The sequence below is a fragment of the Papilio machaon genome, chromosome 14 (assembly GCF_912999745.1).
Source record: "Papilio machaon chromosome 14, ilPapMach1.1, whole genome shotgun sequence".
Classification (NCBI taxonomy): Eukaryota; Metazoa; Arthropoda; class Insecta; order Lepidoptera; family Papilionidae; genus Papilio; species Papilio machaon.
This window is the reverse complement of record NC_059999.1, coordinates 3,836,027-3,852,437: the sequence shown is the minus strand read 5'-3', so window position 1 is coordinate 3,852,437 and position 16,411 is coordinate 3,836,027. Positions and strand designations below refer to the sequence as shown.

The window sequence follows — 16,411 nt, the reverse complement described above, 5'->3', positions numbered from 1 at the left end:
AGTTGAACTTTTTACCATAATGACAACATCGAGTAAGCATGACTTTGACATTTCGTGTGACGTCTATACGTCATTCAATGATCCAAATGAAAACAAAACACGTTTTTGCAAAATTTGTTACAATTTCTATTGGTATCTGTTAAGTACTGTACTGTACTGGTTTTTATCGCATTAGTTGAAGTGAATTTGACTAAAGAATGCAATCAAATACTGCAAGTACAAGTTTTATTTGTATTAAAAATTCATTCATATAAATATTCAACTAATGATCATGAAACGTACAATTGATCAAGTTAACGATAATAATTTTATGCATATTTTTAAATACTACAAGTGTAACAATAACAAACCATCGTTTGAGAATGTAATATCATTTGAAAAAGATAAAGTTACTGAAAAGGTAGGTTATGTTTTTATAAGAACTAACATAAGAATTCCTTATGTATAAATCCTATGCAGATTCGCAAATATGCGGATAAAGTATGTATTTTAATAGATTATTGATTTTTAGGTACTGTACATTTTTTAATTTAATTTCAGGTTGAGGCGTTTAACCCGCAATATGTTATTGATGATGCTAGAATTGAGTTTTTGGGGTTAAAACCAATAAATGAGTGGAAAACCTATAAATTTGTAAATCATCCTGGATTAATGCTTATTAAGAATCCATTTACAAGTTTAGGGCAGCGCTATTGGATAAGAAAATGTTTAGAGCAATATTCTAGGAAACCAAATAAAACTAATTTAGACATAGAAATAATTTTAAATGATTGGTGGAAAGAATGTTACAGGAAAGGAGAATGTGATGCAAAGTTACTAAAGAAGATGCGTTGGACAACTCTTGGTTATCATCACAACTGGGACACTAAAGTACAAAGTTAATATTAAATTGTTGAATTATAAATGTTAAGAATTAAAACAGATAGTGATTTTATAAGTCATCCATTTACATTTTAAAAACTTTAGATATTTTATTATAATTACAGATATACAGTGAGGATAACAAATCAGTATTTCCTGAAGACTTGGCGGAACTTTGTGATTGTATAGCACAATATCTGGGATACCAAGATTTCAAAGCGGAGGCTGCAATTGTCAACTATTATCATTTGAGTTCCACTCTCTCAGCTCATACAGATCATTCTGAGATTAACTTGGAAGCTCCATTGTTCTCATTTAGGTAAGATGTATATCTATGTATGTTATTGCATGTATTGTGAGGGTAGGCAGTTACTTACGAGCTTTAGCTATAAAAACACAAATTTTCTTTAAATAGAGACAATGATATGTAAAATTAGCCAGATTTTTGTTGGATTATAGATATATTCTCAGATAAATACAGTAACAATTAACTAGGGCTTCATGACTCAAATTGATTGCAGTATTAGTAAAACCATGATTAACTGTAAAGTTATAAAAAATGTTGGCAAAATTAAAACAAATGTCTTTATAATTTTTCAGTTTTGGACAGTCTGCAATATTTTTGATTGGCGGAAGAGAGAAAAGTGTAACACCATCTGCAATACTGCTTGAGAGTGGTGATATAGCTATTATGTCAAAAGAAGCACGCCTGTCATACCATGCTGTACCAAAAATTGTAGCAACAGCATTGGAACCATGGAATAATCTAGAAAATCCTTCAATTGATGATAAACCTATAACCTTCATGTATATCACAGATAAGCAACAATTAATAAATGATATGAATAAAAATATTGATAAAAATGAATGGTATCTGTTTGGAAAGTATGTAAAAGAATCCAGAATCAATATGAATGTACGACAAGTATTATATAAAAATCAAAAATGTTTACATGATGTAGAATTTATTAAATGATATTTATTGATTATTTTTTTATTTTCCAAGTCCAGTGTCTTTTTATCTTTTTAGCCGACTTTATCCAAAGCTAGCTTTAGTTTATTCATATTTTATTTTGTCTTCTTGGTTGTTGTATGATTACTGTAAATGTATAAAATTACTTAGTATGTTGTGGTGTTGTGTGAAAGAAGAATTCCTCATTTTATACTTTTTTTACCCCCTTATTTCCAAATCCCTTTCAATTTAAACTTTAACGTTTTTGATTTCATATAAAAGTAATAAGAAAACTAACGGGTGAAATTACCTTGTTCTTTTGGCTTTGTAACGAAACTTTCTATGCTTTTGTGGTAGTCGCATAGATCCCAAAAACATTTGATATAGTTTTCGGAGTAGCAATCGTATTCATCGTTTCCTTTAAAGTCCGCAAGCCTCTGCGTTGTTGGTTTAAGACATTTTGTATATTTCAATGGGTTTGAAATCAAATACATGTTATAACAGGCTACAAAAATTTTGATTTGATAAATCTTAAAATGAAATTTTAATCTGTCTAAAAGTCAATCTGACGTTATTCCATACTTTTTTAATTTACTAGCCAACTTAGATTAACAAAAAACATTTTTTTGTACTATGTACAAGTTGGAAATCTTAAAGGTTGGCTTAATACATGGCTTGTAAGTGTATTGCCCAAGTAAGGCAAAAAAGAAAATAATTTTAATAACGCTTTTGTATTGAGTTACATCATAATTTATACTCAGTTACGAGTACTATTATTACTGGTATATTTGTATGAATCATATCAGCTAAATGTGACAGTCAATTTGTAAAAGTGCAGTACCAAAAGCTTTTAGCTGAAATTGTCGTTCCCATTGATAACTTAAATCGTACGAATTTGTCGTCAGCTAGTAGCTTGCAACTTACAAGGGCCGGCCGATATTGTGCGGCGCAGTCAACTGCTGATTCGAGAATCCAATGAATAGATGCGCCCGATACAAAGCGCCCGCTCGAATATTGAAGCTTCAGCCAGAGTGTTCAAATGAACATTATTGTGAGCATGGCTAAATTAAAAATGGGAGTTGCTTGTCATAGCTTTAGGGTAAAATTTTATTGTAACTTTCTGCTATAGCTAAATATTTACTCATGTTAATTTTATCGAATATATTCGTAGTAAATGTAAAAAAACTATTAATCAAGAAATGGAATTATGTAAGCAATAGTATTTATTCTGTATTTCCTACAAAAGAAACACAAATAATGTAGGTACTGTTAGGACAATAGAAATGTCGATTGAAGACTTGCGGTATTGTCCTCGTATATTGATTGTCCAAGCAATTTCAATAAAAATCCAAGCTCAGCAAATTATAACATGTGATTCAAACTATTCAGATGAATAGCTGAACACTTCCATATATATGTCTTAATTGCTTCTCACGGTGGATTTAACATGACATACGGCCATGTTGACCAAACCAACAAAGGTGTGAAGACTGACTTTAGTGAAAATCTAAATTTATTTATTTATAAATGATTTATTTTTTGTGTAGTGGCTCAGGGGTTAAGCACTTGACTTGCAATCTGCAGGTCCAGGGTTCGAATCCCGCCACGTACCAATGTGTTTTTCGATTTTCGATTTACATATGTACATTTATCCGACGTTCTTACGGTGAAGGAAAACATCGTGATGCAACCTGCACATATCTGAGAAGAAATTCAATGATATGTGTGAAGTCAACCAACCCGCACTTGGCCCGCGTGGTTGACTATGGCCTAGTCACCCCTAACTTGGGGTAGGCTCCGAGCCCCTCGGTGGGGACGTATAGTGAGCTGATTTATTTTTTGTGTTAAGCTTTATAATTTCGTAAAACCCCGCTCTCCTCTTAAATGAAAAATTAAACAATATGTAATTAAAAATTTTCAACATCAAAAAATTTTATGAGACAACTCAACTCTCTCTAAGTTAAAACTCTATTATCAGTATTTAGGAGCTTTTTCATTGTATTCAATAATTTCTGTTTGTTTCTATTGCCAGCAAATAAGTTATTTCTTTAATAATACAGGATTACTAAAGCGAGAATAAATACTAGTGCATTGAGTCATTTAACTCGTGCGTAGATTTATTTCGATTTACATTTATTTATGTAGTTCCACATCCATTCGTCTATATTGGTATAGAGCACTTTTGTCCGGGAAAACGTGGCTAAAGGTTTTAATGTGCCGAGTGCTATCCGATGCATTCGATACCAAGCCGACTATTTTAATTCGAGATATAATCATATGATTAAAATTTACATTTTCAGTAATTAGTAATTTATTCTCATTTCTCCTTCCTCCATTTTCGCCTTTATAGCTGTAGGTAAAAAATAATTACCTTTAATTACCTTCGTTTCCCGTCAAAAATAATTAAACTGCCTACGCCCAAGCCATTGCTACTTGTATGAAAATTTTAGTAATTACTTTTTCAAACACATTTCGTGCTTTTGTAGCAAGTTGTGAAAACATCAATCACTTTGACTGACTCGCGCTAGGAAATGGTTATTTAATAATCCTATTTTTAACTCGTTTTTTGGGATTGAATAAAAGAATTAAAAAAAAGCGTCCTATATGGCCACGTTTTTGCTCATATGCAACTTTGTAAAGTAATATTAATTGCTTCATTTCAATTAGGAAATAAAGTTTATACCCTGACCTGACATTTTTATTTGCTTAATTAAAAAAATATATATTGTAGAGATTTATTATGTTGTTTAGTTATTTAGTTTTGTTTAGCTTACTAATTAGTTTTGTTTCGCGAAAACAGACAATAATCATTCTTTAATAAAGACGTGCTAAAATGTTGCCTTCAGTAACAATAACAAGCTTTCTGTATTACCTTCACGCAAACTACAGAGTTAATTAAGAAAGCTCGCCTTTGTAGCTTACTTAGTTCACACTAACATCTCTATTTGATACCCATGTTGTATATTATAGAATATCTGAAGCTTATCATTTATATATTATAAAGAGGAAAGATTTGATTGTTTGTTTATATTGAATAGAATCAGATACTACGAAACCGATTTGAAAAATTCTTTTATTGTTGGGTAACTACATTAACCCTGGGTGAAATAGGCTATATTTATTATGACATTGTTTTTATTCCGTGAGAACACTATCGCGGGTAACTGCTAGTATTACCATGATGCTAAAAGTTTTACTTTTAAGATATTGTGTAATGCCTGAAAAAGGCATACATGTAAAATATTACATAATATTAATAAATTACAAATAATGTTTAATACCTATATAATTGACAACAAATTAACGATAATGTTTTCTTAATATTGATGAGCTGATGACAATTAATTTGTTTAATATCGGATCAGTATCGAGTCGTTTGTCGTCGCATGTATTAACGGCCATTGTGTACAGTCGCATCAATTTCACTTTGAAAGCAATAAGCTTGTTTACAAACACGCTTTGTACTTTGTGGTCGTGGATTAAACGGAGCATTTCCCCAATATTACGCCACTATACTATTCTCTGTTGGTATGTTATTTTGCACATATTACATACGAGGATATATATAACGAACATATTATGTCACACATATGTATACTTAACAGACGCCAACTACAACGTTAGTTGTACGAGTGGGCCGGCTCGGTGCAATACCACGACCACAGAGAAAACAGGCGTCAAGTGGAAGCAATTCCACGTTTCGTCTTATCGCTCGTTTGCCACCTTATGATATAATAAAATAGTGAAAGTAAATATTACATATCTACCTACTAAGAGCGGATTCACTAGCTATAGGATGACATCAGGACATCACCATCAGCTTTTATATCTGCCCTTCTCTGCCTCTCCATCTATTAGGCCTTTCACAATGTAAGTAAATGTAAATCTCATTTGAATATTCATATAATCATGTAAAAGAAATATTAATAAAATTTATAACACCTTATCTAACTCAAAGGGGTAGATTAATTACGACAGTATTTTCTTCAAGTTATTCTGTATAAGATAGTAGCTTAAGGCAAAGGTGAAATAAATTGAGTGGTTGTTGTAAACCGCAGGTTTGCTTCACTATGCAACTTTTCTAATTAGCTCGTTGTTTGCTGCGCTGTAGAAATACTGTTGCCTTTAAATGAGAAATAAATTAAACTAAATATTTGCCACACATAAATTTATACAGACTTTCCAAATGGATTTGAAATGAAACATTTGATTACATTACATTTTCTTACAGTTACAAATTTTCGTGGCTCGCATCTTATTTTTAGCCGACTTCAAAAAGAAGGAGGTTATCAATTCGACTGTATTTTTTTTTTTTTTTATGTGTGTTACCGCGAAACTCCGCCCCTGGTGGTCCGATTTTGATGAAAAATATTTTAATCGAAAGGAAGTGCTTGCAGGTGGGTCCCATTTTTTTGTTTTTTTTTTTAAATAACTAGAAGACTAGTAGATTTTGAATATAGCTTCAAAATTTGTTGCGAAAATTAGGGACATTTTTGCTTTCAGCGCTTACATAGGCTAAACTATAGGACCTACATAAAAATGATGTATGGCGAATTGTAGCTCTTTAAATGTGCTAAATAAAAGTCAGCGATAGCATATATCTATCTTTTATAGTTTTCTCACAATAACCATTTTTTTCTTCAGAAACATCAATTAAATTCATGCCCTATTTCCGACGCTATTATTCGAGTTCAGTATTAACCCTTATGTAAATAAACATGTTCATTATCAAGAGAATTTAATGTAGATTATATTTGCAATTAAAACTATATCATTCTGTCTAATAGTTTAGGAGATATCGTAAGAATAAAATTACGCGAAAACGAAAAATGCTACACGAAAAGCACAATTTTGCTTTCTGGGCTTACGTAGGTCAAACTATATGACTTACATAAAAATGATGTATGGAGTAATTATAGATTCTTAAATTTGCTAAATAACAGTCTTGGGTGGCATATATCTATCATCTATGGATGTCTCACAAAAACCATGTTATTGTGAACAAACTTCGATTAAAATGCACACGAAAAACAGCGTCGTAAGCTTACGGCGCTATTATATTACATTCGATATGAATCCTTATCCAAATAAATATGTTTGATGGCTAGAGTATTAAATGCAGATTACATTAGCCTTTAAACTATGTAATTCTGATCAATAGTTTGGGAGATATTAAATAATTAAAAACTACGCGCATTCGAAAAATGCTAGTGCGGCGCGCGGCTGGACAAAATTAAAGGCACGCTACGATGTATTAGTTCGTTAATTTTCAATTTGTATACCGATTTTGATAATTATTTCATTGTTTAAAGGATAAGTGGTTATCTGCTGCATTCTAAATTAGTTTTTGAATTGAAGTACACACATATCAAATAGGAAAGTCCTTTTCTTTATTTGTCTTATTTATGTCTTTATATGTATTAAGGAAATTTGTAATTGAACTTCAAATTCACTAAAAATTGTGAAATAAAACCAAATTTTAAGAAAAAAAAATAGCCGACTTAAAAAAAAAAAACAATCTCAAACAAAATGCACTCAAAAGTAACTTAAAAAAAACAATTTCAAACAAAATGCACTCAAAAGTAACCTAAAAAACCCAATTTCAAACAAAATGCACTCAAAAGTAACATAAAAAAACAGTTTTAAACAAAATGCATTCAAAAGTACCATAAAAAACAATCTCAAACAAAATGCACTAAAAAGAAACAAAATAATGACATGAAGACTTCTTTCTTTCTTTCTTCTCTCTTTCAAAAACCCTCTAAACTCTAAAGAAAGTTCTCTTCTTTCTTGTAACATGTCTATATTGTATAATTATTGTTATTTTGGAGTCGGTTTCGGCCTAAGTAGGGACATAAACGTAAGTATGTCTCATACATCTCAAATATAAAATGTATAATATTATATTTACTTCGGCCGACACCGACTACGAAATAACAATAATTATACAATATAGACATGTTACAAGAAAGAAGAGAACTTTCTTTAGAGTTTAGAGGGTTTTTGAAAGAGAGAAGAAAGAAAGAAAGAAGTCTTCATGTCATTATTTTGTTTCTTTTTAGTGCATTTTGTTTGAGATTGTTTTTTATGGTACTTTTGAATGCATTTTGTTTAAAACTGTTTTTTTATGTTACTTTTGAGTGCATTTTGTTTGAAATTGGGTTTTTTAGGTTACTTTTGAGTGCATTTTGTTTGAAATTGTTTTTTTTCAATTTAGGCCAACATTGATCAGATTTTGATTGATTGATGTATTTTACAGATGTGAATTGCGTGAAAAACTTATATTTGTTTTCACTGTGTTACATACATTTTTTTATATGCAAATATTATATATTTAAAGTATTTAACTGTTACTAGAATTTCTTAACGTCTACCTATTGTCGTATCTGTACAAATTCAATCATCTAAATATAATAAATAACCCAATTTAGTCAGGCAGTACGAACACTGAAGCCATTAAAACTTTAATTCGTTTTAGCTTCACTATCACAGTCTTGGAAAGTGTCTCCATTAAACCTGTTAAAATTTATATTATCTTTTACATTTCCAAGTAATGTCTAAGAAAAGCGAAAATGAAGTACAAAATATAATAATAACTAGCTTTTGCCCGCGACTCCGTCTACGCGGAATTAAAAAAAACAATTAGTAGTCTATTTGTTCATCCAAACTATGTTCTATACCTATGCTAAATTTCATCGAGATCTGTTCAGCCGTTTTGGAGATACCTTCTAACAAACATCCATCCATCTAAACATTCGCATTTATAATATTAGTAAGATTAGTCCAGTTTACCGAAATAAAAGAAGTTTTAATTTTTAAGGTATGCGTGTTTTTAAATACTACATGTTTTACTTTTAAATTAGAAAACCATCTGGTATTAAGCACTAAAGCAAACAGATTTATAATTTGAAATGTAATGGCTATTGATTCGTGTAATAAGCGCTTTGAGGAATGATGAGTATTGAACCGTATTCTGCACACGCTTGCTATAACTCTCGTACTATGTATTAATGAGTATTAATAGCTTTATTTGAGTATTAATATTCACTAATATTATAAATTCACTTCTCATTTATCCTACTGCAAACTGTCACCATAAGAGTTACGGTTCACCGCGTATCAGTTGCTATGAGAACTTTCCTACCTTATTGCATTATTTGCTTTATTAATATGGGTAGGAAATAAATATCTTTGACTGTACATTAGGTGGAGCCGAGAGCAGCAATGTTCTTCACTTTTATTTCTAAAATAACAGACAAAACAATTTGAAGTAACTTTTAGAATAGTATTTTAGGTAAAAGAATTCAATGGTTTATTAATTTAATACACTTGTAGTTCGCAGCTACTGTTCACAAATTTCATTAAAAATTACTCACTTGATCCAATGTTGGAGCGCTCGTGTTGCCGAGGTCTTGAATAAACTGTAACAATCGTAACCTATAGAGCTCCTACGACTTGAATATAAGATCAACTTCCTACGTTTCATGCTTTGTGTTCAATTATGAGGTAAAATTTTGCACAGTACACATAAGACTTTCTTGAATTGATTAAATAAAATTACAGTTTATATCTTTGTTTTTTAATTTCCTGTTAAACATACTTTAAGAGATAATTATTTACCTTAAAAATTGTATAGATAGATTTATATCGTTATAAAAAATCCACCGAGTAGTTTGCAAAGTAGCAAATTATAATTATTAATTAGCTAAAACATGATAATGTTTGTTGAATAGACTGCCGTTAAATTAATAAAAGATATTAACGTCATTGCTGTTGTTCAAGTTACAAAATCAGGCACGGCTAATAATTTTTAAAAATACACGTAAAAATAATCTTTAGTTTCTTTTAATTAGTTTACTATGGATCGGATTTATTGTCAACAAAAATATGATTCATTTAAATTCCCTCGTTAAAAATCATCGTATTTTATTTGGCAGTTGTCGTCCATTTTATTTTATTTTCACAAAAGCAGTAATCAAATTAAACAAGTCCGGGCGTCGTTACGGAGCATAGTTCGTAAAGCTTCAAATAATATTTTTATGTCGATTTTTCTCATTAGTTGGTGTTGGCGCTATTCAATGCTGTTTATTTTTTTGTAAACAGCATAATTAAAACAAAAATAATAAACGTAATTTTGATGCCTTAAGAGTTCCGTAAATGTACATTGAGAAAGAAATTAAATTAATAATTTCAATATTCTTCACATTCGTACATACTACCATCTTAAAATGGAAACGCATTAAATACTTACTTAATTATAAAAAAAAGCATCCTGTATCATAAATAAAAGTGAACCTCAATTTTGAAAACATTCTTTCACATCTGAAGCTTATGAATATGCATAAATTCACGACATATTAAAATGTATGAAGTTTGCTCGAACACCGAAACTCAGAGATCTAATGTTTGTGTTGGGTTCTGCCGAATTTCCTCTTAACTATGCTGTTAATTCAAGTACTACACTTTCTTTGTCCTCTTATTTTGTCTGCGAATGTTAATTATTCTAACGACTCCGATTTTTTGCATTTGTTGCATGCATGTACAATCATTCACTAGAAAGTCAAATAAATTCAGAATTACTTTTCTATTGATTAAATTGAAGAATACTTTTTCAAGAAAGCTCTCTTTATTTTTTTTTTTGAGAGCGTCGGTGGCTGTTGGGTTAAGCACTTGACTTGCAATCTGCAGGTCCTGGGTTCGAATCCTGCCGTGTACCAATGTGTATTTCGGTTTTCGATTTACATATGTACATTTAACCGAGATATGTACATTTCTTACGAGGAAGGAAAACATAGTAATGCAACCCGCACATATCTGAGAAGAAATTCAATGATATGTGTGAAGTAAATGAACCCGCACTTTGCCAACTTAGGGCCTACCCTAAGCCTACTCCGAGCCTCTCGGTGAGGACGTATAGTGAGCTGATGATGAATTTTTTAAAGAATAATTACGATTAAAACAATCCTCAGAAAATACTTTTTCCATTGCAGTACTGAAATAATAAGATAAGATGGCATGTCGTTGTTACAAAAATGTTAAAAAGAGAAATGGAAATGAGTTTAAGTTCAATTTCTATTCATGTCTGCGACATTTGTTATTTTTATATTAATGAGAAAATGTTTTTAATGATAGTGGATAATATTTCGCGTATTTTTATTACCATTTGTCTTTTAAGTTTGGATCTATGTATGCACGTGTATACGAGTATATGCCTTTACGCAAGTGTGAGTATAAACCGACTTTCCCAATTGTAATCTAAACAATATTATATATAGCACCTCAAACTAAATTATGAATAGTATCGTTAATTTAAGTGTATAAAAAATACTACCCAGTTTAGTCAAGATTGAGATTGTCAATCTTATTGTTTTGACTTGATAAATAAATTAAAATGAAACCCAAACTGGGATGTTTAGTCAAACTCGTGGCGACCGTTGGATCTCCGATCGTTTGAACATTCGAATAACATTCATGCATATTAATAGGTCGTCCTATCTACATAATCAAATGCGACGCTTTCAATTGGAATGCTTCAAATACTTATCAAAATTTCAAACTAAACTCCATGAAGTGGATAAAGAATTATTTAACAATTAAATTAAGATTGATAATTGAGTTATCTATCACTGACGGGAAATCACATAAGCTACAAACTTTTTGAATGCCCTTGATTCTTTTTCGACTGCCTTAAAGCTCTTACAATATCGCTGTGGTAACATTATATGTTTTTAACACATCTATTGTGTTATAAAAATTATTTTATGTAGAAGCTATAAATAGCAGGAACAGCTCGTCTCGTATAAATTCACGACAACTTTATGTCACGTTGTGATGTTGACAGAAATGCAGTTGCCTCGCGTTACTCAAATACTCTTGTTGGATAACATTCCAGAGTCACCGCAAGACATCACATACCACAGTAAGATGCGCCATATTGCTGCGCTTGGAAGTCGTGCAATCTTAGTTATTGAAAGGAATAAAAGTAAAAATATAGAAATAGAACACGTTTGAGTTTGTTTCTTCAATTTTTTTCTTATACAAGATCTGAAGTATAACTGCTTATGTTAAAAATAGCTAAACTAAACGTTATTCTAATTGTTTGAATATTTATTAAATTACCACAAAAAATTAAAGGATTCCATTTTTTTAGATATTAAAATAATTCTAAGCCGAGTCACAGTTTAGAAATAAATAAAAAATATGAACAATACAAAACATGGGATTAATATGACATATTGTGGAACAATTTTAGTGCAAAACTAAATTTGAGTTTCATTATGTTTTTGAATTTTTATTTGCAAAACTCTTAGGTTTACTAAAAAATAAATTTAACGCGTTTATAGACTTTATAGAAAACATTTATAAAGTATGAACAAAGCACCGAGAACCTTGGTGTTAATTGCCACTCGTTTACAAAGATGTTGCTTTAGGGGGGGTAAGATGTTCTAAAAAATATTTTACTAGGTGTTTAGACTTAGCTGTTTGCACTACCCCCATTTAGACTATACGCGTCAAATTGGAAAAAAGCATGAAACACGTTAGTAATTATTTGCCCTGAAAAGTGCTAATGTCAATTTATATAAAATAACTAGCTGTCGCCCGCGACTCCGTCCGAAAAAAAAATGAAAAATAGATGTTGGCCGATTCTCAGACCTACTGAATATGCTCACAAAATTTCATGAGAATCGGTCAAGCCGTTTCGGAGGAGTTTAACACTACAAACACCGCGACACCAGAATTTTATGTATTAGATTGTTTAAATAATTTAGGGGGAAATGTAAGTTTTTTTTTCATTATTTATGAGAGTCTCTATTCGTAGTAAAAGGAATTTCAAGTCGTTTGAGAATGATATCGACGTCCCGTAAATTTTGAATCCTTCCGAAACTTTCGACTATCGCAACTCTTACAATATTGAGTTACTATACATGATAAAAGTAGTAACTCAATATTGTTACTTCAAACAGATCGCACTGATTACACAAAAGTCCAAACTTTCCGGAAATATCTATTCACTGAGTGAATCAACTTCGCTCGACGGTTTATCAAATGTTTTTTTTCTGCTACAATTTTATTCACACATTCCAAATGTTACCTACGCCTGCCTCAGTAATAGATAAAAATGTTAATAAATGTTTTCAAGTGCTTTTCTTTTCAATCTGAACTCGATTTTTTCTTTACCAAATTTTAGTCAAATTAGAAAAATATAATACAGAATTCTTAAACATATCAGAGGTAGTGTTTAAAAAGAAAGAAAAAAATTAATGTAATAACGATGGATGAAGGTTCAAAGAATTATTTCATAATAAAAGTGTTGTTAGGCAAAAATTATGCCCCGGGTGAGGATCGAACTCACGACCTTAAGATTATGAGACTTACGCGCTGCCTACTGCGCCACCGAGGCTATACATTACCAAACATTTTTCCTGAACACGTGTTCATATAATTTACTAGCTATCGCCTACGTCTCCGCCAGCGCGGAATTAAAAAAAACTTAGTAGCCTATGTGTTCTTCCAAACTATGTTTTACATCTATGCCAAACATTTCAGCGTGATCCATGCAGCCGTTCTGGAGATACCTTCTAACAAACATCCATCCATCCATTCATACATCCCAACATTCGCATTATAATATTAGTAAGTTTAACATATGATAAAATTGTTTTACAATTCAATTTCAATCGCTTGTTTCGAATGGAGCGACCCTTTTAGTATTGGCATATGTCAAGTGAAAATCGTTTTACATAACCCGAAAAACTGCTACGTATTCTTCTAGTACAATTTCAAAGGTGATAATTGTATCTATGAATACGTTTAGTGCCTTTAGTATACAATTGAGTGTTCAATATTTGATAAATTAATTTATGAAAATGATTAAATGCTTATTTTGTTCTTAGAAAATAAACACTATAACTGTCTGTGGTCTTTTTTTCCAAAATAGAAACAATCCAGTTCCAAACAGAGGAACAACATTGGACTCTGTATTTTCGTAGCACGTTCCTCTGGGGCCATCTGGACATGTGAGAGATTTATTTGGTGATCCATCTGGTTTCGTACGGAAGTTACCTACAGGTGCATTTTGTATAGAAAATATTACGAAGATATAGTTTCCTTTTAGATTGGTGTACCATCAGGTAACCGTCACCTTTGTTATCAAATAAGCAGTAATCTAACTAAAAAGTATTTCGACGATTTACAAAAAGAATTTATAAATATCGTGAAATGTTTAATGTTATTCCGTCACTGTAATTTTTAAAAAGATGAATTTATCGTTAGTTAATTATTTTTTCAATAATTCCCATTAAAAAATTATGCAGAAATGCATCTAATAACGATTATTTTTGGCACACTTCTTGTCTGTTATCAGAAAATTGAAAAGGAATATTTCGAATCTAAAACGACTGCGACATTTCTATTGGTTTCAACGTTCAGGCCAAGCTCATACATTTTAATATATCGTCATTTTTCCATATTCATGCGCGTCACATGTGAAAGAATGCTTCCCAAAATTTTGTTTTGTGTGCAAATTTTCTATACCCCATTCTAAGCGTTCCGTTTGTACCTACCTATTGGGAAAATTTATTTAATTAATTATCACATATAACTATTTTGCATTAATTTTTCCTGCATACACACATAGCCTCGGTGGCGCAGTAGGCAGCGCGTAAGTCTCATAATCTTAAGGTCGTGAGTTCGATCCTCACCCGGGGCATTATTTTTGAAAAGAGTTAAAGGGTACATTATTTTTACTAAGAAAACATTTCCTTTAAAAAAAGAGAATAACTAGAAAAGTCCAAACTTATGTATACCTAGGTACATTAAAAATTTAACATAGAAAAAAAAAACAATAGGATCCTTTTTTATACCCTGTCAAAGAGACACAAAAGTAAAATGCATGTTAGTACAATACACACACAAAGCAAACTACAATATCTACATAATAGTAACAAAACAGCAGACAGAGGAGGTACCGTAGTAATATCAGAAGCGACGCCTGTCCGTGCCTCGTCCGCAAACTACAAAGGATGTTTGCAAACTGCCTAATTGGTTCCAAAGCGAAATTAATGCGTCTGTGCCCGCTGCATATGACAGAACTTACAACTGGATAAGCTATCAATTTAATGTTTTAAACACAGTATACCGTTTAATAAAAGGTATACAAGAATTGGCTTAATTTTTAACTGAGTGTTGAATCAAGGCAAGCGTAGAGGCGAATATAATCTATGTAATTCTTTATATAACGTGCTACAAAAAGTATATTTTTTTAGTTATGAAATATTAACAGTCGTAGCGCAGCATTGAAAACCATGACCCTATTCATCCCCGGCACAATTAGGACACGGCAAAATGAATTCAGTCACCGCAGTACTATTTGTATAACTTTGTAACTGTTCTATGCCAACTTTGTATTCAAAAATGTAAACTACGCGGTATCCATATTACTCATATTGAATGGCAAATGCAATAAAAACGTTTAGACATATTTAATTAAGATTATAGAAGTAGCGAAGAACTGATATGGCCTTAGTTAAAGGTTGTTGTTGCTCGGCTTAGCAAGTAAAACTGTAGGGTAGGGCACATATAGCTTATATGTTTGGATTTTCCATTTAGTGACCGGCCTTCATTTCTATGTCAATCGCATGTCCTAGTTCTATGGCGCGTTCGCGGCTCGAGATCGCGCGTGGATAATATTTTAGTGGAAATATGGTCTAAGCTGAGTAAGTATAATAATGCAAACTGTAACAAAAGTAAACATGAGCGAGGCGTAAAGCTACATCCATGTTCTCGCGCTGTCGTTCTATGTGAATTAATAAGAAGGTACTCCATGAATATTCTAACTAGATTCATATTCATATATGCATTTCCGTTATCTATTTTATATTGTTAATCAAAGACACAATAATTTAGTATATATACAGAAATTAATGCCTACTGTAAAAAATGCATCATTGACATATGTGAATGTGAATGATGTTCACATAAAATTAGCTGTTGCCCGCGACTTCGTACGCGCGGAGTTAAAAAAAACTTAATAAGTAGCCTATGTGTTCTTCTAGACTATGTTCTACACACTGAAACAGATGTCAAATTTTATCAAGATACCTTGAGCAGCTCCAGATATAACCTTTAAACAAACATCCATCCATCCATCTTAACAATCGCATTTATAATATTATGTAGTAAAAATAAAACATATTGTCTTTCCTTTCGTGAGTTTGTGTTTTGTACAGGGATTTAGGCTCAGAAACCAACGATAAAATGTGGTCCTTGGTAAAAAAAGTAAATGACTATTATATTACCTAAACAATAGAACTGTTTGCATCGCATCGATCGTAATGTGCGAATGCGTAGCTTGTTTGCTAATAAGCTTATTGGTCTCAAAGTGAAATTGATATGCTTGCGCACATATCCATAAAGGCTCCTGCACACAAGACGTAGGCATCGCTAGTCATGATTAATATATGCAATACATTGGATACTTAGGACTAATAGGCGCAAATGTTTAGCGTGATACGTAATCTTAACTTAATTTGATAATGCAATTTTTTTTTAAATGTGGTTACTGTGACTAGTAGTATTTCTATCGTAAATAATTTTCTA

At 31.5% G+C, this 16,411-nt stretch overlaps 1 protein-coding gene and 2 non-coding genes across 3 annotated transcripts; 2 read left to right on the top strand and 1 right to left on the bottom strand.

Annotated features, from left to right (window-relative positions):
- Positions 1–94: 94 nt before the first annotated feature.
- LOC106710834 (nucleic acid dioxygenase ALKBH1) lies at positions 95–1,804 on the top strand (the record flags this gene model as incomplete). Its single annotated transcript, XM_045681084.1, has 4 exons — positions 95–400; positions 541–870; positions 987–1,180; positions 1,462–1,804. Coding segments are annotated over exons 1-4 (1,002 nt in total), but the record flags the coding sequence as incomplete, so codon positions are not given.
- An 11,337-nt stretch (positions 1,805–13,141) lies between these two features.
- Positions 13,142–13,214, bottom strand: Trnam-cau. Its single transcript has one exon. It is a non-coding gene; the product is annotated as a tRNA-Met (tRNA).
- A 1,235-nt stretch (positions 13,215–14,449) lies between these two features.
- On the top strand, positions 14,450–14,522 carry Trnam-cau. Its single transcript has one exon. It is a non-coding gene; the product is annotated as a tRNA-Met (tRNA).
- Positions 14,523–16,411: the final 1,889 nt, after the last annotated feature.